This window comes from Sabethes cyaneus, chromosome 3 (genome assembly GCF_943734655.1).
Source record: "Sabethes cyaneus chromosome 3, idSabCyanKW18_F2, whole genome shotgun sequence".
NCBI lineage: Eukaryota > Metazoa > Arthropoda > Insecta > Diptera > Culicidae > Sabethes > Sabethes cyaneus.
Genome location: NC_071355.1, coordinates 100,712,820 through 100,734,392, shown reverse-complemented (window position 1 = coordinate 100,734,392; position 21,573 = coordinate 100,712,820). Strand labels below are relative to the sequence as shown.

Genomic DNA, 21,573 nt, shown 5'->3' with positions numbered 1-21,573 from the left:
TCGCTTGTCCGAATATTTCAACTGGATTGTTTAAAGGGTTCAAGGGAAGAAATCACATTGTCTCTGGTTAAGATAGTGGTGAATTAACACTACAGAGTAACAATTATTAAAAAAAATTGATTTGGCTAATCAGAAACTTACTAGCCGTTAAAATCAGGTACATGGTGTCATCTCCTTACCGGTTGGTAAGAAAAAGCTCTTGGCACTAATGTTGATATGGAAATAACTTCATTACTGTCCATTCATGTTTCGCTGAACGCAAGGATATATGCCTGTCTGAGAACCGCATCGGTTGAAATATCTGCTGAATGTGCGTGCGTTTAGACTCTGTATACATTCAGGCCCAGCAGTACAGCAAAATGGCTTACGTTAGATACACATTCTAGAAGTTCAGTACCTAAAGTAACCAATTTGGGGGTTTCCAAGCACCTAAGTTTCGTCCGTAATTCCAGGATTTTCGGTGATGCAGTTCCCTTGGCATGGTAAAACTTAAATATGCCTCTGTTATTCGTCCAAGTACAATCCTTCAATCGATGTAACTCTTGACATTCCCACGTATACCAACTGCTGTTCCAGTCCCTTGCCATACTCGTACGCGATTTCAGAAAATGTGCCGCTTTGACTCTTGTGTACAGTAAGAGCATTCGCACCTACTAAAGGAAATTGTATACGTTTGCACTTAATGCTACTACTTAGCTTAATATTTGCAGATCGCTTTTCAATAGGTGTCCAATCGGGCTGAAGAACATCATGCTTAGAGTACACAGCGGGCCTCGATTTGACCCGCAAGACCATTCCAATGTAGTCGTTTTCAAATTTGAGCAATGATACTATAGCACAGGTTGCGAGTATTTCACATATTAATATTTTGAACCTAGATTATTTTTTATAATATTCTATCCGGCAAGTTGAAAGCATGGAATGGTATATCCATAAACAAGCCGAACATATTTGATGACTGATCCCGTACCCTACATTTTTACATCTTTTCGGCTTCTATAGGACTCACCTGTTACGTTAGGCGATATGCTGGTCTCTACGTGCACCGGAGCAGTCACCTCACGCAACACTTCAACATTGGAGGGACCAGCTATTTCGTGCGATGCACCATCTAACGATGTATTGCCCACTTCAGAATACATTGAATCACTACGATTTCCTTTTCTTCTCAAATGGTAAAATTTACAGTGCTCTGCCACCGTCAACGCTGGGCTCTTGCTGGTCCAGTTAATAATGCCTGCTCACGGACTCGCTTGCGGTATTTACGCATATATTTTGCTTGAAGCAATTGAGACATTGTAGAATCAGATGCACAAAATCATTCACTTCTCACTTAAATTGATTGTATGTTATTATTAACAATTTCATATGGTAACTATGGCGACGATTGAACGAATAATGTAGGGAATTTGGAAAAATTGTTCAACTTTACGTGGAAATTCCAGAAGTTACATACAAAGTACAATTTTCTAATAAAAACTATACAAAAGGCTGATATTTTGTGATTCGCATGGTATGCTAACCATAAAAATATATTCAGAATTGGCTGAGCTATAAGCGTTCAAAATCTATCACTTTGTCGTGTCGCGGTCATTTTTGCTTCTCCAACGTGCCACCCTATTAAAGTAAGACGTAGTCCTACGTCAAAAAATATAGAAGATTCACTTTGCGTTGCATGTGGCCTCCGTTTCATTTCCTCTGAATGTGGGAAAGACTGGTCGAAATGCTTCCTGTGCATTTCTTGCTTTCATCAGTGCTCCGGGAACCGATGTCCATCATGCAATGATTGATTCTCTATAAACATTTCTCTCTCGCGTTAAGCTTGTTGAATGTAACACAAAATGGCTTTGGTTTTGGAATGGTTTTGTTATTAAATTCTGAACAATTCTGTATGAATATTTTGTTATAGCCTTAAGCAGGGCTGTCCTGCGCTCTGTGCACCTATTTTGCTTAGTTAACTGTAACACCTCAACCAAGCAAAATTCGAAAATGTTATGTATGGGCTATTAATAGAGTCTATTATTATCCAAAAGATTGTTGAACTAAGTATTGCTCTATCTTAAGTGTTTACGGCGCACTCTCAATTCACACTGGGTGGCACGCAGAGAGCGCTCTTGGTGCACCACCCAGTGTGAACTGAGATTGCGCCGTAAATACACAAGCTAGAGCAATACTTAGTTCAGCAATCTTATGGAAAATAACGGACTATAAACAGTTAAATGAGCAAAATAGGTGCACTGAGTGCAGGACAGCCCTGGCCTTAAGCTTGGTAAAGTTAAACATAAACATTCAAAATGCCTAGAAAAAATGAATTTGTCTAATGCAATTCTATTATGTTCACTCAGGGCCATCTTGCCCCACATATCAAAGTAGACCCAATACAAAAATCATTTTTTAAATACACTTTTTTGCTATTTAATGTTTATTTCTCAAGGGTTCTCCGTTATAACTTCATAGAAAAGACTTGATATAATAGACTCAAGGATAAATTGAGGATATTCTGATGAATTTAGTTATCCCTCACACCCTACCGCTTAAGGTGGCCATAGTGCCTCACATTCCCCTATATTTATTTTAACAGTATTATTGATAATCATTAACTTTACCATGACATCAAACGTCACTTTATTAAATTCTGTTTGTTACTTTAGTGAAAAAGCAAACATTAAGCAAAAAATTAAGAATGAGCGTGCAAATCCAACAAGCAAGGGGGAACAGCAACAATCGTCCACTTTAAGATGGCAGAGGCAGCCTGATCAGCGGAATAGGCCGGTAGGGACCGTAGGCCAGCAACCTACTGTGCCCGAAAACTTATCAAATTACAGAACATGAAAGAAGAAGTCGATAGAATACGAATACGAATCGGAACAGGGAATGTACTGAGTCTTGCCCAACTTACACGGAAATGCTAGCAGACTGCACCTTGAAATCCTGAGACAAGGTCTTTTGGCCGTATAGGGGTAATAGGGGCATAATGAGCATACGGGGCAAAATGGGCCACCGTTCGGTTGGGCATATTGGACAATAAATTTCGCTAATTAATGAACTTGTTGATAATGTTCTTAATAAGCATCTCAACAAAAATCGCGTCCAAATTCATTGACATGTCTGAGATATTGAGAAAAAACTCGAGCCGATTCAGGAATGTAAAAAAACTATAAGAATTGCAACCCACAAAATAAGCTCTATAGCCATTTGTTGCGTGCTATGGACTTCTCCACTCCATATATGGTCGCAACCGCACCGACAAAGCGGCCATTCAAGGAGCTTATGCGTTTGTGACACAAAATTAGCTCTTATACGATACAACTTGATAGGTTATGTACAAACTTCAGAATAACTGTAGTCACAGTGCCATTGAAACACAGAATCATAGTGCCATATTTATTTATTTACTTGCAACAGTTGGTAACATTACACAAACATCCTATTCGCACCAGCACAAAACTTCACACATTTGTTATTCTAATAGAATTCTACTTAAGATTATCTCACTTATAACAGTGACAAATTCAACTCAGGCATACATGCAGCGCCCATATCCACAGTTCTACAATTCTAAAATACTATACATTCTATTGGCTACCATTGGCATGCTCTGGTAATTCTGATTAGTACGCAATTAGGTATTCCGAAAAGGATATACCAGTAATAGACTACTGCAAATGAAATACATAGATCATGTAGGATTAGTAATCAGTTCAGTTCAGGTTCAGTTTGGCATTTAAAAAAGTTAGAAGCAATAGTATTATGGATGACTGGATTATTTCTCGGAAGGATGCGAAGGAGTAGCGTTAACTTTCTGCAAGACAGGCCTGAAATATACGGAAAAAAGAAATATTAGATGCTGTAGTAGTACAGAGAACTCGAGCCTTTCTATAATGCCGCCAAATTGAGATTTAAAGTGGAAAGATTCACAACTCGTCGGTGATTCTATTAGAGGAAATTTCGACAGTTTCCACCGAACCCTTCACTTGTTGTTGTTCGCTGGTTTGATTAGTGAAGTGGCTCGGTACGAAAGAAACCGTATCTGTATCGCTGAAAACTGAGTTCTGGTCGTTGTGATCTTGCGTGGGTGCCGAAGGATCGGGACTTGTCAAAGTGATGCGCGATGTGGGTGTGACACTGTAGAGTAACACGATGTAGTGTAGTGTTGTGTTTTGTGCAAAAAAATAAAAATAAAACGAACGTGTTGAAATTCGAAATATAGTAACACTTCAACAAATTTACCTATCTCTGGCCTGAAATTGTGAACTGACAGTCACACCACGGGGTTTACGGAAATCACACTCTACAGCAAACGCAGCATCGCCTGGAGTCACTAGATCGGGATCATGCTGCACGACGACGATGTTTGAGTACACGTCTCCCTCATTGATAGTCTGACACTGATCCAGGTTGAATTTCATTTCCAACGATTTTCCAGCTCGCTTTGGTTTCACGAAGCACGGCTCAGCCTGCTTGTAGAAACTGCCCCTCGTGTACATTACGCCATCGAAGTCCTCCTCTGTCTTCAGTTCGATCCGCATCGAATCGGCACCGCATCGCAAATTAACCTTTTGAAGTCCACGTGTGGATGCATCAATCTTGAACTGCTCACCCAAGTCCTGCTCAAATCGGCTCTCTGCAAGTGAAATAAAAAAGTTTTTAATTTAAATGTTTTGCTCCGAATTTTTTTATACGGATCCTATAAAATAATAATCACGATCCGCGTATATTTTTAGCAGTTTTGGTTAAGCCGAGTGCAATTTTTCCTTGTTGGGTGAAAGTCAATACCTTGATTCGCACTGACTTAGATAAAAGAACAATTTAAAGTCATCGACCCACCAACCAAATTATAGTTGACTCTACATGCCAACTGTTCATTACATTTCTCGAGCCAGTACAATTTTTAAAACTTGTCCTGGCAAAAGAGCACGAAGACAAGGTGTAGGTCTGTGAATACGCTCCATGTATACGTCGTCGGACATTGAATTTACCTAATTTTGCCAAAACAGTCACTCGTCAAAATTTTTGCGGTTAGTCTTGTAGTCTTGCAGTTACAAGGCCCCACTTGTACGTAGGTATCGTGATTTCCAACGGAATCTTCATATGTAATTGATAAACACTTTCTGGATGTACGGTGGAGGATTTCTGTCAAATACTGAGCGGAGATACCGACGAGCTGGCAGAATGTCATTCAACTCTTTTCACAGTAGTACAGCATAGTGCCAAATAAAAAGTGATTTCTGCAGTTTCTATATATTTTTAATTAACGGACCAGCTTCTGTTCAATTAAATAATACCAAAGACGAGTCATTAACGTTCTCAATATTCCTTTTTCACAATTTCACACGGTTTCACAAATCACAAGACTTTTATCTTATTTGGACTTTACAGAATAATTCTGCCACTTAAGTTGGTCCATGGCTCGCCAGGCTCCAATCCCGCGGGTTTCCAGTGCTTGCCAAATTTTGCTCCGAATGTTCTACCAGATTTGTGGAAAATCCTACCCAGCATGTTCAACGCAAATCGCCCCATAACACCTTCTAGCGCAATGTTAAAAATCCTGTCGAAGTTCCTTGTGCAAAGGTCTACAGACCATCCGAAATTCTCACATTTAAAAATGTGGTCCGTTGTAGTTCGGCCTTCTTTGAAGCCGGACTGATATCATCTTACAAATGTATTGACTAATCGATGGAAGGTAATTTCTGCACATTTCAGCTCATGGCATAAAACTCCGTGAGATACTCTGAACTTTTGATAGAATTTTCAAAAAAAAGCAAACACCCCTATTCTGTATTTCAAACGAGTTTATGTTTCGATCGAAACTGACATTTCGTTCGAAAAAACAGCGGTTCGAACGAAAGATCTTCATATGAAAAAACAACTCGAACGAAATATTTGCCAAGTCGATCGAAATATTTCAACTCGTTCGAAATACAGAATATGGGTGAAAACCTTGGGATTAACCGTCTTTTTCCAAGACTTGACCCTTCTTTATCGACAGACTTCACAGCCATTAGAGTACATGACAATGACAGCTTGCGCAACAATCCTACTGACTCTATCTAGCAGCATCGCCTAGCCGAGATTCAAACATACGACGACGGGTATGTCAGATCAGCATCGCATCAGCATCAGCATCAGCTCAACGGAGAGGTTGCTTCGGAGCCCCAGTATATCTGCCAGTTCTTTGCCGATAAATTCGCCAGAACCTTTTGCGACGAAGTCATCCCGAACGACCGAATTACACAAGCTGCTTGCAATGTTTCGCTAATGACCGTGAATACTCTGTGTACGCTCAACATTAAGGAAGAAATGATCTCTCGAGCCGCATTAACGTTAAAATCATCGACTATGCTCGACATCGAGCGGGGTATTTCCGCTTGCATGGAAAACCGCTCAAATGTTTCCTGTACACAAAAAGGGGGATCGGAAAGATGTCAACAACTACCGAAAAATCTCGTCATTGTGTGCCATTTCCAAGTTATTTGAGGTTGTAGTCATGACTCCGCTGTTGTCGCACTGTAAACATTACATGAGTGATGACCAACATGGACCATCATCGCAGGTAGATTAACCACTATGAACCTTCTTTGTCTCACAACATATATTGTGGAAAGCCTAGCGGGTCGCGCTCAAACGGACGTCATCTATACGGATTTGTCTGCGGCGTTTGACAAAATCAATCATGCTATTGAGATTGCTAAATTGGAAAGACTCTGTATCAGCGGCAGTATGTTGCGTTGGTTCAGTTCGTACCTCGTTGCAGGGCCGGTGCTTCCCTTAAGCAAAACAAGCAGCTGCTTAGAGCGCCTCATCGAGGGGGCGCCATTTCGCCTACATTAAATAAAACTGTAGCATTAAATAAATAAGTGGTTAATATAAAACTTTCTTCCTTCTTCTTTAGCAGCATAAAGCCGGGATGGCAAATGGTGTATCTAGAGTTACTGTCCGCTGTATTGGGTTCTGGGCTATTTGCCGCCAATTCGTTGAGCATCTCGAAACAAACCAATCGGCTTCAACATGGTTGAGCCATCTAGTAAATTGGGTCTCTCTATTCCTAAAGGCCCTCATACACGTACGGACATGTTGGCCGAAAATGTTGGTAAATTCATATTCGGTCAACACTCTCGCCTGTGTACGAGCGCCTCGAACCAAGCAGGCAAAATAAGAAGTTGAGCTTGTCGCTCGACCTGAATGACCCGCCAACATTTTATTCGTTTACAACCCAACATATGCGTACGTGTATGGGGCCCTTAAGCCCGATGAAGTTCTAGAAGAGAACACAGATTCACTGCATGGACATCCGGTAGTCGCGAGACCGACCCATCGTACTCTCCCAACTTTTGACAAGCGTACTTTGAGAATCATTCCAAGTAGTGCCTGCAGTGCATGGTTCATACGCCTGCGCCATTCTTCGCTTGTTTGCACTCTACCTCCTTCTGATGAAAATCCATTCGCAACAAAACACAACAATCAAAACACTCAGATAAACGTGGTGGGAAAGGGGCATTGATGATATTAAATTATTTAGAAATTTCCCGGGAGAGATTTTCGAATCTCTTCAGAATCCGCAATCAGCAGATTCATCTTCGATGAAGTAGCAAGGTATGAGGATGAAGTTTCTGAAGTAACAGGAAATGAGAATTTGCGTGGAGCGACAAATTATTTAGCGCCGGCCCTGTCTCGTTGTTTGCAAACTGATTGCGACAATTGCAGGTTTTCAATCAAATGGGTTTCCGGCCTCATCTGGAATCACACAAGGTAGTCATTTGGGACTGTTAATTTTCCTATTGTACTTCATTGATGTCAACTATGTACTCTAAGGTCCTCATTTATCCTTCACTGACGACTTGAAGTTGTACTTGAAGATATGATCCAAGGACGATGCAATTTGTCTTCAACAAGAGCTTGAGACCTTTACGAATTGGTGCAATCTGCGTGCTCGTCAATCCTGAGAAGTGTACCATTATTTCTTTTGACCGTATTAGAGAACCCGTCATTTTTAACTATTTTTAATTTGCTGCATTTTCAACGAACCGTTGTCTCAAGGACCCTGAGGTCTGGAAATATTCGTATATGTTCCCGGTTTAAAAGAGTGGTGATCGTCTAAATGTACGAAACTACCGTGGGATTACCAGTTTATCGGCTGCATCCAAGTTGTTCGAAATGATTTTAAGCACTGTTATGAGTATGTAACATATGTTATGAGCAGCACTTCGACGAACACCTAAATGGCGCCCAGGCGGAGAACCATGACGGCGGGGAAAGCGACTTCGACGGTGCAACAAACGGGGAAGAGGTGCCGGCCCCAACGATAGGCGAAGTTAAGAAGGCATCATGCAGCTAAAGAACAACAAGTCAGCTGGAAAAGATGGCATCGGAGCGGAGCTTATTAAAATGGGACCAGAAAAGCTGGCCGTTTGTCTGCACCGGCTAATTGTTAGAATTTGGGATACGGAACAGCTACCGGAGGAGTGGAAAGATGGGGTTATCTGCCCAATCTATAAAAAGGGCGACAAGTTGGACTGTGAGAACTATCGAGCGATCACCGTTCTCAATGCCGCCTATAAAGTGCATTGCGAATAGATTTGTGGGAACTTATCAAACCTTCGTCGAAGGTCGGTCTACAGTGAATCAAATATCTACACTGCGGCAAATCCTCCAAAAGGGCCGTGAATACAGAGTTCCCACGCATCACTTATTCGTTGACTTCAAAGCCGCATATGATACCATCGACCGGAAAGAGCTATGGAAAATCATAGACGAGAACAGCTTCCCCAGGAAGCTCATCAAACTGATTAAATCTACGATGGATGGTACACAGTACTGTGTTCGGATTTCGGGTGGATTGTCAAGTTCATTCGAATCACACAGAGGGCTTCGTCAAGGTGATGGTCTTTCATGCCTGCTGTTCAACATAGCGCTACAAGGTGTTATGAACCGAGCGGATATCAACACGCGGGGCACGATATTCAACAAATCTAGTCAATTCGTCTGCTTTGCCGATGACATGGATATTATCGGCAGAACATCTGTGGCGGTGGCTGAACAGTACACCAGACTAAAGCGCGAAGCAGAAAAGATTGGGTTAAAGGTCTAAAACAAAGTACATGCTGGCCAGCGGAACCGAGGCCGAACGACACCACTTGGGCAGTAGTATATTGATCGACGGCGATGAGTTTGAGGTAGTCGACGAATTTGTTTACCTTGGCTCACTGGTAACGGCGGACAATGATACCAGCCGTGAGATTCGGAGGCGTATTATCAGTGGAAGTCGTGCTTAATATGGGCTCTACAAGCAATGACGGTCGAGCAGACTAATTCCCCGTACAAAGTGCACGCTGTACAAGACGCTTATTCGACCGGTTGTTCTCTACGGGCATGAAACATGGACAATGCTCGAGGAGGACCTGCGGGTGCACGGAGTTTTCGAACGACGAATGCTAAGAACGATCTTCGGCGGCGTACAGGAGAACGGAGTATGGCGACGGAGGATGAACCATGAACTCGCACAGCTCTATGGCGAACCCAGTATCCAGAAGGTGGCTAAAGCTGGACGGATACAATGGGCAGGGCATGTTGCAAGAATGCCGGACAATTACCCTGCAAAGATGGTGTTCGCCTCAAATCCGGTAGGAACAAGACGACCAGGAGCGCAGCGAGTAAGATGGTTAGACCAGGTGGAGCGAAATCTGACGGAGAGTACTCGGTGTCGGAGGAATTGGAGAGCGGTAGCCCTCAACCGAGTTACATGGAGAAACTTTGTTCAACAGGCTTTGTCTTAGGACGGCAAGCCACCTAAGTAAGTAAGTAAGCACTGTTATGAGTAGTACGAGGAACTATCCTCCGATCAACATGGATTTGTCCCTGGTCGTTCCGTGACAACGAACCTCCCCGATTTTACGACAAACTGCATTCGGAATATTCAGTGTTGGGCACCGCTAATTCGCTAATTCGCTAACCGACCAATCGAGAAACGCTAGTTGTACTTTATAATTTATACTCAGACTAGCAGAATTGTTGCTGGGCCATGATTCCAAATGAAGTGCCGCTGTTTATTTTAAAATTAATAAACTGTAAAGCATTTTATCCATTATAATAGGTTTTGATCTTAGGTAAATTAAGAAAAGCCATGTAATAAATGTAAATTACAAATAATTTGTACAGCGATAGATTACAATGCAAGTTATTGCGATATGTTTAAAAATAAACAGTAACTGTTAATTTGCAGTTTGCGATTAGTGATTAGTGAAATTTCCACGATTATCGAGCAAATTGTATCGGTTAGCGAATTAGCGAATTAGCGGTGCCCAACACTGGGAATATTGAACATAAAGCGCAAGTCGATGTAATCTATACAGACCTGAAAGCTGCATTCGACCAATTTGATCACATTTCTACGTTTGGCAGCCTCATATTAGTTTGTTACGTAACTAAAATCATTCTTATGTGATAGAGTACTGCAAGTTAAGATTGGATCGGAATTATCACCTACGTTTACAAACACATCAAGTGTACCACAGGGTAGCACGCTTTGCCCTTTTCTTTTTAATTTTTTTCAATGACGCAGCAAATGCCATAGGAAATAGTTGCCGGCTAGTTTACGCTGATGACTTAAAGATCTATCTGACGATTCGTTGCATCGAGGATTGTTATCGTCTCCAGTTTTTAATAGATAAATTTGTGACGTGGTGTAAACTAAATTCGCTGATAATAAGCACTACTAAGTGTGAGGTGATTACATTTCACCGGATTCAATCGCCCATTATTTTTGAGTATAGTATTGATGAACAAGCGTTACCCAGAGTCGACTACGTTAACGATCTTGGTGTTATTCTGGACTGTAAGCTGATGTTTGATAGGCACCGAACGGAAATTGTTTCTAAAGCAAGCAAGCAACTTGGGTTCATCGCAAAAATAGGACGGGACTTCAAAAATCCTCATTGTTTGAAAGCTTTGTACTGCTCCGTTGTACGTTCTCTACTTGAAATCGCATGCGTGGTTTGGACTCCGCACCAGCTTGCATGAAGCCGGCGAATCGAACGTGTGCAAAGAAGATTTTATTTCTACGTCTGGCTTTAAAAGATCTACCCTGGCGAGATTCCAACAATCTTCCGCCTTATCCAGATCGCTGTCATCTGCTTGGCGTCACGAAGTACAACAGGTATTACTTGTGGCTAAAGTGCTGAATGGCGACATTGACTCACCGAAGCTCCTGTCCATGATGAACTTCCGTGCATCGCAACGTGTATTGAGACCGTCTTCCATGCTAGTAAACGTCTTTCACGGGGTTTTTGGGGCCAGGGAAGTTTCTTATGATGGTTAGAGACCCCTCTCACCACTAAGAGGGGGGGGCTCCCATACAAATAAAACACAAATTTCTACATAACTCGAGAACTAATCAAGCAAACGGAACAAAATTTTACATGTGGGTGTTTTTGGAGACAAGAATTTTTTCTATTTTATAAGAAACCGCTCCCCGCTTGAGGAGGGGGGGCTCCTATACAAATGAAATACAAATTTCCTCATAAATCGAGAACTAATTTATCAAATGGAACCATATTTGGCATGTGGGTGTTTTTGGAGGCATGAATTTTTTCTATGATGAATTAGGACCCCTCCCCCTTTTTAGGAGGCGGGGCTCCCATACAAATGAAATACAAATTTCCTCATACCTCGAAAAGTAATCAAGCAAATAGAACCAAATTTGGCATGTGGGGGGTTTTGGGGGCAGGAAGTTTTTAATGATGGTTTGAGACCCCTCACCCCTGTGGTAAGGGGATAAGGACTCTCATACAAATAACACAGAAATTTATGCGTAACTCAAAAACTAATCGAACTCGAAAAATTTTAGACTCTTACATAAAACATTAATCAATAACAAGTCCACCAAAAACTATCAATAGTAACATTAGATAATTCAGCGCGAGACGGCCACAGGCCGCGAGTGTTACCGACAACCTACCGTCGGAAGCGCCGGCCACTGCGGGGGGCAGCCCCCGTAGAGATCACCTCTATCTAAGCTTATTTATTTTCCTAGATCTACTGACCTCTATTACTTTCCTTCTCCTTCTTACACCGTTCTTCCTTACACCGTTCATCCTTCTCCTCCTTACATCGTTCTCACATACTTTGCCAGAGATGGTCCTAAGCACACGGTGTTCAGAAACGGGCAGTGCTTTCAAGTCCCCGTCAAGCATTGTCTACGTTTCGTGCCCTCAGAGGACCATCAGTTTTATTAGCATTTTGTCATGGTATATTTGGTACGGTGGGGAAGCTCACCAGACCTTACGGTCTTGTGGAGTTCGTAGTAAGCACGGCTTCCGGCAAGAATACGTTTGTGTATTTCTCAGCTTCAGTTGTTATCCGACGTCATCAACGACCCGAGGTATACAAATGGATGTGGTGGACACTATTGCCGGTGGGTTCCACACTATTGCCTATGCGAGCTCGATCGCGCTCGGTTCCTCCTGCTAACAGATACTTGGTTTTAGACGTATTCACCACTAATCAAACCTTAACTCTCCGGCGGCAGCAAGCTGGATTCCGTGCTGGCTGATCATGTGTAGACCATATCACAACGCTCCGCATTATATTGGAGCAGATGAACAAATTCCAGGACTCTCTTCTGCTGGTGTTCATTGACTTCGAAAAGGCGTTCGACCAACTCAACCATGAAAACATCTGGGGCGCACTTCGGCGTGAGGAGTTCCAGATAAGCTAGTCCATCTCATCGAGGCTCAGTACGAGGCGTTCTCGTGCAAGGTTTTGCACGACGGCGTCTTGTCCGACCTCATAAAGGTTACTGCTGGCGTGAGACAGGGCTGCATTTTATCACCGCTTCTGTTTCTCATCGTTTGGATGAGATATCAGTTGGAGCAATTGACAGTAGACTAAATCGAGGATTGCCTTGGAATGGCGCAGCTAAATGACCTCGACCTAGCCGACGACATTGTCTTGCTCGCACAACGCCGAAACGATATGCAGAGCAAGTTAGATGACCTCTCCTAGAGCTCCCAGGCAACAGGTCTCACAGTCAATGTAGCGAAAACTAAGTCTTTGGTAGTGAACACTGACAATTCCACCAACTTCACAGTAACGGGACAACAAATTAAGCAGGTAGACGCCTTTCAATATCTTGGTAACCAGACAACGCTCGATGGTGGTACCAAGACTGATGTAGCCACACGGATCAGGAAGGCCAGGGGTGCCTTTGCAGGTCTGCGAAACATTTGGAGCTCAAACCAGATCACTCTACGTACGAAAACCCGAATCTTTAATTCAAACGTTAAATCCGTACTGCTGTATGCCTGCGTAGCGTAGAAGAGGCAGGCACAGAGGCTCATGGCGACGCAGCCTAGCCCACGACATCCGGGCTGTAGATGAGAATCTGTCCTGGCGACAGGTAAAAGCCATGACGGGTAACCGACAGCAGTGGCGATCTCTAATTTCATCACATAAGTAAGTAAGTAAGACAAATCAGACGAATTTACTAGATTTGTTGATTTGTTGCCCCGCAGAATGATATCCACTCGCTTCATAACACCTTGCAGTGCTATGTTGAACAGCAGGCATGAGAGCCATCATCTTGACGAAGCCCTCAGTGTGATTCAAATGAACTTGATAATCTACCTGAAATCCGACCGAGCCAAGTTGCGAAAACAATCTTGAAAACAAAATAAACAAGAGAATGATGTAGTGTACGGGAGGGTATGTTCAACCTATTAAGTGAAGGGTACATCCGCTCCGCAGGAAACCTGCCCCCAAAAGCTGAGAGTCATCGTGGAAGGGCTCTTTCCGCTACACGATCCAGTTTGGTGGCCTCAGGCCCCGTACGGTCAATCGAATGATGTCCTCATTCCGGTCCCGAATGAGAAACTCATCGTAATTGCCAGGGGTTTAAAAACGAAGAAAGCGCCCGATCCTGACGGATTTCCGAACGAGGCACTCAAAATGGCGATCCAAGCATATCCCGATATGTTTAGAGAGACGCTTCAGAATTGCCTAGAGGTATGCGAATTTACAGACAAATGGAAAGTCCAAAGATTGGTACTGCTGCCAAAGCCGGGGAAACCGCCTGGTGATCCCTCGTCGTACAGGCCAATTTGCCTATTGAACACGTTAGGCAAATTTCTAGAGCGGGTAATCCTAAACAGGCTGACGCCGGTGGTGGAAAGTGATGTCGGACTGGCAAGCACGCAGTTTGGCTTCCGTAAGGGGAAGTCCACTGTAGACGCCATAAAGTCCGTGGTGGAGAGGGCCGAGAAGCCTATGAAACGGAAAAGGCGAGGCGACAGGTATTGTGCCATAGTCACAGTCGATGTCAAAAACGCCTTTAACAGCGCTAACTGGGGTGCAATCGCGTTAGCACTGCATAGGATGAGGGTACCGAACCATCTATGCAGGTTGCTTAAAAGTTACTTCGAGAACCGGACGCTGATGTACGACACGGCGGATGGGGCGAAGAAGTACAAAGTGACAGCGAGTTTTCCACAGGGCTCGATACTCGGCCCCACGCTCTGGAATTCCATGTACGATGGGGTGCTGAGGCTCGAACTACCCACTGGGGTGGGCTTCGCCGATGATATCGTCCTTACAGTGGTAGGCGAGTTTCTAGAGGAGGTGGAAATGCTGGCATCGGACGCCATAAGCATAATAGAGGGTTGGATGGCGGGCGTCAATCTACGATTGGCCCACCACAGGACGGAAGCGGTAATGATCAGCAACCGCAAGTCGGCCTTAGAGGCCAAAATAAACGATAGCCGAGGAAACGGCGGAGCATGTAATGTTTCACTGCCCGCGTTTCACGACCACTCGGCGGGTGATGCTTGCGGTCGTTGGGGAAGACACCAACGCCGACAACATCGTGCAGAGAATGTGCGCTGAGCAGCGTGCATGGGGTGCCGTCGATAGGGCGGCAACGGAGTTGCAACGGCTAGAACGTTTGCAACGACAGGGCCTGATATAGCTTAGCTAGGGTCAATAATGGGCTGATTGGGCAGCCCAGGCCCTATGTGAAGGGTAGTGGCGGTATGAAGTGACAAGGGTGTTGTGTGAATCCACATACGTAACGGATAAGTCGGAGTGCTCAGGCACGTCCTCCCTCCTGAAGTAAAACCTAACGGTAGTTCCGGGAGGGGTCCAGGAACGGGCAGCAGAAGAGTTTTTAGTAGGTAGGCGCATGTTGGCACCTTGTCAATCCTATTCGGCACCGTGAAGGTGCTGTCTATGAAGATTTTCTCCCTGCATAAACAATACAAAAAAAAACTATTAAGTGATAGACTGAACTGTAGGTTTCAACGTTGATGATATTCGAGAAGTGGCTTCCAGCAATCACAACGTGGTTGATTTGCGTGTCCGTCTGTTGTAGTGATCTCCAGATGTACAGATAGGGGCTGGCCGAAAGTAGGTACTTCGTATGGTGATGTTTTAGAGGCGGCAAAATCAATGAGTCTATGGTCATTTTCGTTCGTAAGCGGGTGTGCGCTGAACTTTTCAATAACCGGTCTGAATTCCTCCTCCTGGCTATCCCAAGTGTTGAGGTCTCCAGTGACGAATTTGTCGTAATGTCTTGGGCAGTTGTTGTATTCACGTTCAAACTGCGCATAAAAAGCGTCCTTATCGTCCTCGTCTCTTCCTAGGTGTGGGATATGCTCGTTGATAATGCTAATGTTAGAGAAACGGTCTCTAATCCCCAACTTGCACATACGGCTGTCGATTGGCCTCCACCCAATCACGCGCTTTTGCATGTCGCCATCACGGTAAAAGCTCGTGTGTATTGCCGCAGCTCGGGTAAATGGTGTATCCATTTCCATACGAATATACAGTAGACCCCTTCCAGCATACCTCCTGCAGCGCTACAATATCAAACTTGTGGACCCTCAATAAGTCGCTAGTTTTTTTTTTCGTTGCATTGGTCTCTACCGATTGTTCCGGTCCTTATTTACAATATTGCTTCCTGTACTAGTGTGTTTTACAAATGGCTTGTAAGGCCTGCACCAACCCCTTATGTCGCCGGAAAACCATCGACTGGTACTACGAGGAGATAGGGATAGGAATTGCTGGATAAGAAACTGAGAAGCACTATATTATCCAGCCATTTACCAAGCCTGTAATTAACCGTCAAAAACTATTTTTACTGCAAATAGGTTCGGTGTATTTCAATAAAATATCTTACAGTAAATGAAAGACCGTTGTTTGATTTGAAATCTATTTTGAAAAGTTCAGTAATTACAACTTTTTACCTGTTGAAACTTGTTGGTTCGCAATATTTGAACACGAAATAATAAAATATTTGACCTGAAAATCTATAACTATAAATCCTATAAAAAAATTAAATGTATTTCAATATGAGTCATCTACCAATATGCACTTTTGTTTCCTTTCTTATCTTTTCCTTTTTTATGTTTAATTTCAAGTCCAATTTTAAGTATAATTTCAGGTTTATTTCTCAATTTCAGTTCCCATTTAACGTCCAATTTGAGTCCAATATCAAGTCCTATTTCATTAAAAGCTTCATATTCAATTTTAAATGCAATTTTCAAGTAAAAATTCAAATTCATTTTTAAGTCCGATTTTAAGTCCCACTATTGATTCGAATTCTGTGATTAACCAAATGTTTCGTCCACCATAACAAGTTGGTCCCATATATTTGTGCTTTCAAAATAAGGCCACTACAAATATTTTAAAAAGTTTTTGTCCTTCCAGTGTTCGGCCACTGAAGGGAGGAGCGAAAAAAAACAAAGTGAATTTTTTAATCGAGCAAAAACACTTGGATTTAAGCCTTTTTATTTAAAGTTTACACGTGAAAACCGAATCTATTCTTGCTTATAATATATACGTTATTATTTTCTTTGCAAAAATCTACGAAAAAAAGACAAAAACGAAGGAAAATTTTTTTGGACAATTTTCGGAAATTCCATTGTTCGAATTTCCATTTTTGTTTCGTGCTAGAAGCGTTAACTCAACTTGTACATTCATTTTTCGAGTTTTTCAGACTGTAGAGCCCACAGACAATTGATTTTATAAAAAAAATTTTGACTCATACCCTACAAATTATTTTTCTGCCCCCCGATTTTTCAAGCCAATTTCCAAAAACTTTGAAAATGATTTGCAACGGCCTAGTAGTACCACACAGTATCATCGTATTATCACAGAAAAAATGGGTCCACTCCCTGATATGCATATTCTAATAAAAAAAACTATTACAATTTTCTGCTATTTAGAGTACATTATCCACAAACAATAGCTGCTGTTTGTGATAGAAGCATCTATTATCACTTTAGGGTACGGCAGGGTATTTTCAGCAGGTTTCTACATTCAGCCTATTTTCAAAACCACCTGTTCTGCCACTAGAACTAAGCCATAGGCCGAAAAATAGAAGCAATTGCTTAGTGGGTCGAAAATACCTTCTCTTGCCCTATTTGTCATTTTCACGATACACTAACGAGGCCGTTAGTAACCAAACATGCATGCAGTTTCGTATATTCACACTTACTTATTTAACATAATCACATTTTATTTCATGTCTTGCATTGTCACAAACAATTGTGTGGCAACAACACAAGTTCTAGTTCAGAAAAATTGAATTGGTATTTTCATGTGGTTATAAAAAAATTTGTTTAATACTTCATTACAATCGCATGTTTTTCGATGCAGTGCATTACAATTCGGCATAAAACAAATTATCAAAAATTAAATGATTTCATTTTTATGCCACTCAATGAATGAATCATATCTTTAACACAATTCATGAACAACTCTGGGATGAGCTAACCGGTTCTACAACTCTGTTCCGCTAGGAATAACTGATTCACGTTCACTCTCATTATCATCAATAGAATGCGATTTGCTGTCCATTTTTCGCCGGCACAATTTACCTTCTGATTTAACCTCCATCAGAATCACTGCAAAAAGCATGCTAAAGAGCATAACTTGCTTCATCTTGGCTGTATGTTGACCGTAAAATCACTTGCGTTGAAATCTCTTCAATTTTGTCAAAGCACCGTTATTCTTTGGAACCCGTTCTACCCCACACGTATCACGTCTTCACGAATCAAAAAGCTGCTGGCAACTGAACTAACCATGTCATGACTAGTAAGCTATTATATGCAGCTCCATCGAAAGCACAGTTGGGGAAGCTTTTGAATTCGTGTGCCGGGTCTTTCCCCAGCCACAAGGGACATTCAGCCAGTAAGCATTATTGGCGAAATGTTTAACTCGGTTTGCTTGTCAGCCACAATTGTGGCGCTTTCACATATGGACAGAAAATAATTCTATCGCGCATTCGTTGCGGCATGCATTGGAGAAGTGGAGCGTTGGCCTACTGTGTACGAATGGTGTGAAGGGTGATTCGGTGGGTGGTTTGCAACAACTGCGATTGTATGTGTATGTACCTAATTTATTCATATTTTTTAAAGATTTGACATGAGAAAAACACCACAGCACAGTACGAACAATAGGGAACAGGTGTGAAATTGGAATCAATCGCAAGGTGGCACAATTATAGTCACCGAGGTGCTTTTACGGAAGACATCAATAGTAGTTGCCATTTGTTAGCCTGACAGGAAAAGAAAAATGCAATTTATTGGTTTTTCTTACACAGTTCCTGGTGCGTGAGTCTTGCTTGGTCAAATCACGCCACAGTGAACGCCGCGGTTGCGCAATAGCGAAGGTCTTACCGATTTAATTTGCCATAATGATCGACGTTACTTGCGTACATTCCAAAATACTGAGAAAAAATAACATATTAAATTACTATATATTATTACTGTGCAACATAAGCTGGAGTTTTATATTTTTACGTGGCATGTAAGGATATCAAGTACATATCAGGGTCGCATATTATGTATGGCGAAAAAATATTCTTGAAACTATAGCTGAATTGGAACATTGGCAATTAGCTCGAATTTTAAGTTGACTTCGCTTGCCGCAAAGTCACAGAATACGATTGACCTACGACATGACCTTCCAAATCATGTCGCAATCGAGACAATTTTCTTGAAAAAACGACCAGGCTTCCTTATTGACCTGATTCAAAGATTACGACTGAATAAATAAACTTTCATCAATGTGCGCGGAAGTATTTTTGAAATTATATAATTTCCATGGTACCTACTATTTAATGGTTACCGCTGCAATGAAACCTTTGCACTTTACGATCCACCTCAGGGGTCGCCTTAAAGAAGTCATTCGCCAATAGTGAGTTCAAAGTAATCGAATGATATTTAAAAAAACGGTTTAATCCACCTGGTTTTGAATGGAAGCTTTATTATACCATCTTACTTACATTTCTTGGACTTTATTTTTCTGTATAGACAAAAAAAAATTTCATTTCTTTCCCCTACCGTCCCTTCATCAATTGTAGAACCACCGTTTCAAAAAAAATATTAATTTATACATATAAATTTCAAGGTCAATACTAAAAACATGAGATTAGTCTATTTCATAGGAACGGGGTCTTCCCCCGAAAACCCGCGCTGAGAATCGCGGCTAACACGCTGACAGACGAACAACGACACCTGTAGTACCTTGCAAGTCATAGGCATAGGCAAGGCATTGTGTCACCGTCCTGCCAGTAAAAACAAGTTAGATTTAAACTTCTCGGTCCGTGGTTATCTACAATAGACGAAGGAAGATGGCTAATTTGTGTCTATACCCCAACCAGACGCGTCGCTATCTTGATAAGTGGGTTTTGCAGTCTCCTTTTGTCCAGCGCCTCTATGGTTCAAAGGTACAAGTACCAGCGAACCACATGCCCTGGCGGGTGTTGTGGGTTTGAATCCGGTTATAATCTCAGATTATAGTTCGGTTCGACTCATGCACCTTCCAGCATTGGACAAAAGGTAGGAGTCAAAACGACTACTTGTTAAACGCAGCTATCAGTACCCCCCCCCCCCCCCTCCTCACTTTTCCGCTCTTTCTGTTCTCTCACCAAAAAATATTTTCATTTCTTTCCACTACCGTCCCTTCATCAATTGTAGAACCACCGTTTCAAATAAATATTAATATATATGTATGGCCGCATTTCAAGGTCAAGGTTCAAGGTCAAGACTAAAAACATGAGATTCTATGAGAGGGTATATGTTATTTGCCCCAATTTGTCAATATTTGTCGCTATATTCTGTTTTGTTTGCAGAATCGCAAACACTACACACACATTACACGCCAAAATAAATTTTGCATGATTTATACATCGTTTGATAAATCGCTTTCAGACACGTGTTTACAAATCTAGTATGCTCGAATCAGTCCTATGTCCATGCATTTACTCGATAAATATAAAGATAAACGATGAAAAGTTATATTAAATTACTGTCTTTACTAATATGCAACATAAGCTGTAATTTTTTATTTTTACGTGGCATGTAAGAATATCAAGTACATATCAGGGTCGCATATTATGTATGGCGAAAAAATATTCTTGAAACTTTAGCTGAATTGGGACAATTGCAATTAGCTCGAATTTGTCATTTTTGATTTAGCTGAAACTTTGCATAGCTGTTATGTTTAAAAAAAGATGTCATTTTATCATATCGATTGTTGTTTTAAGATCTCGTCTGCTTTTTCAAAAGGGCCTAACCAAAAATGGTGCTTATCCATTAAATATTTTTTATTGGAAAAATGGTTTATTTAATCGAAATAGTGTCTTCAGCAAGTAGCAAGTTGTAGATAATAAAATTGCCTTTCTAAAAAAAATATGTGAACTGTTAAAAAAAATTTTTCGTTGAAAAAAAAGAAAATAAAACTAAAAAGTTAAATATCTAGAAAAGCGCATATTTTAAAAATTTTACTTTTTGACATGTTAACGGTAACAAAACAATATATACTATCTTTTTGTAAAAGTGACATGAATGGCCAATGAAGGGCAAAAAAATTATATTTTGAAAATTTCATGTTTTTATTATTTTTACCAAAAATAATTTTTTTGCAGTGTACAACTTTTTCGAAAGATGAGAATTATAATACTGTACAACATTGTTGAAGATATCGTATCAATTTCATAAGTGTTTTTTTTTTGTAATACTGCAGTTTCCCGAAAAAGGCGGTGGGTAGTTTTGTGCGCCGACCGTAATTTCTCATTTGCCCATTAACCAATAAAGTTGAGTTTTAGCAGATGACTGGCTTATATTAGTTACTAATAATATACCAAAAATCAAAGCTATTGGTCTTCTAAACTAACTTTACTTTTACGGTCCTCTCAACGCGCTCGACTTTGCGGTCCTCTCAACACACTTTCGGTAACTTCTGCCGCGGCTGCAACAGTGGTTTTTTAAACTAGTTCTAGGAACAAGTAGTCCTCTTCAATGCGTTTCCGGTTCACAAAGCCAACGGTCCTCCAAACTCGCTTTTCGAGACACTTTCTCGCTACAACTACAGTACCTTCATTAAACACCTTCCTGCTAAAGCTATCACGGTAGCCATTTTGTTCAACCTTGCCCGTACAAGATTTTACCTGCTTTAGCTTGCTTACGCAATGGGTGATTTCCTGTTGAAATTGAGCCATGGCTTAATTTATGTTCGTTTTTCCTTTTCGCTATTATGATAAGAAGCAGCGAAATAAACCTATCACGGTCGCCAAATGTG

General features: G+C 41.6%; 1 protein-coding gene across 1 annotated transcript; it reads right to left on the bottom strand.

The window, feature by feature from the left end:
• Nucleotides 1-3,914: 3,914 nt before the first annotated feature.
• On the bottom strand, nt 3,915-17,982 carry LOC128742243 (uncharacterized). Its single transcript, XM_053838539.1, has 3 exons — nt 17,868-17,982; nt 4,231-4,624; nt 3,915-4,125 (listed from the first exon to the last, which is right to left on the bottom strand). Exons 1-3 carry the CDS (start codon nt 17,929-17,931, stop codon nt 3,915-3,917), a joined length of 669 nt encoding a protein of 222 aa, XP_053694514.1. The 5' UTR covers nt 17,932-17,982.
• Between the last annotated feature and the right edge of the window lie 3,591 nt (nt 17,983-21,573).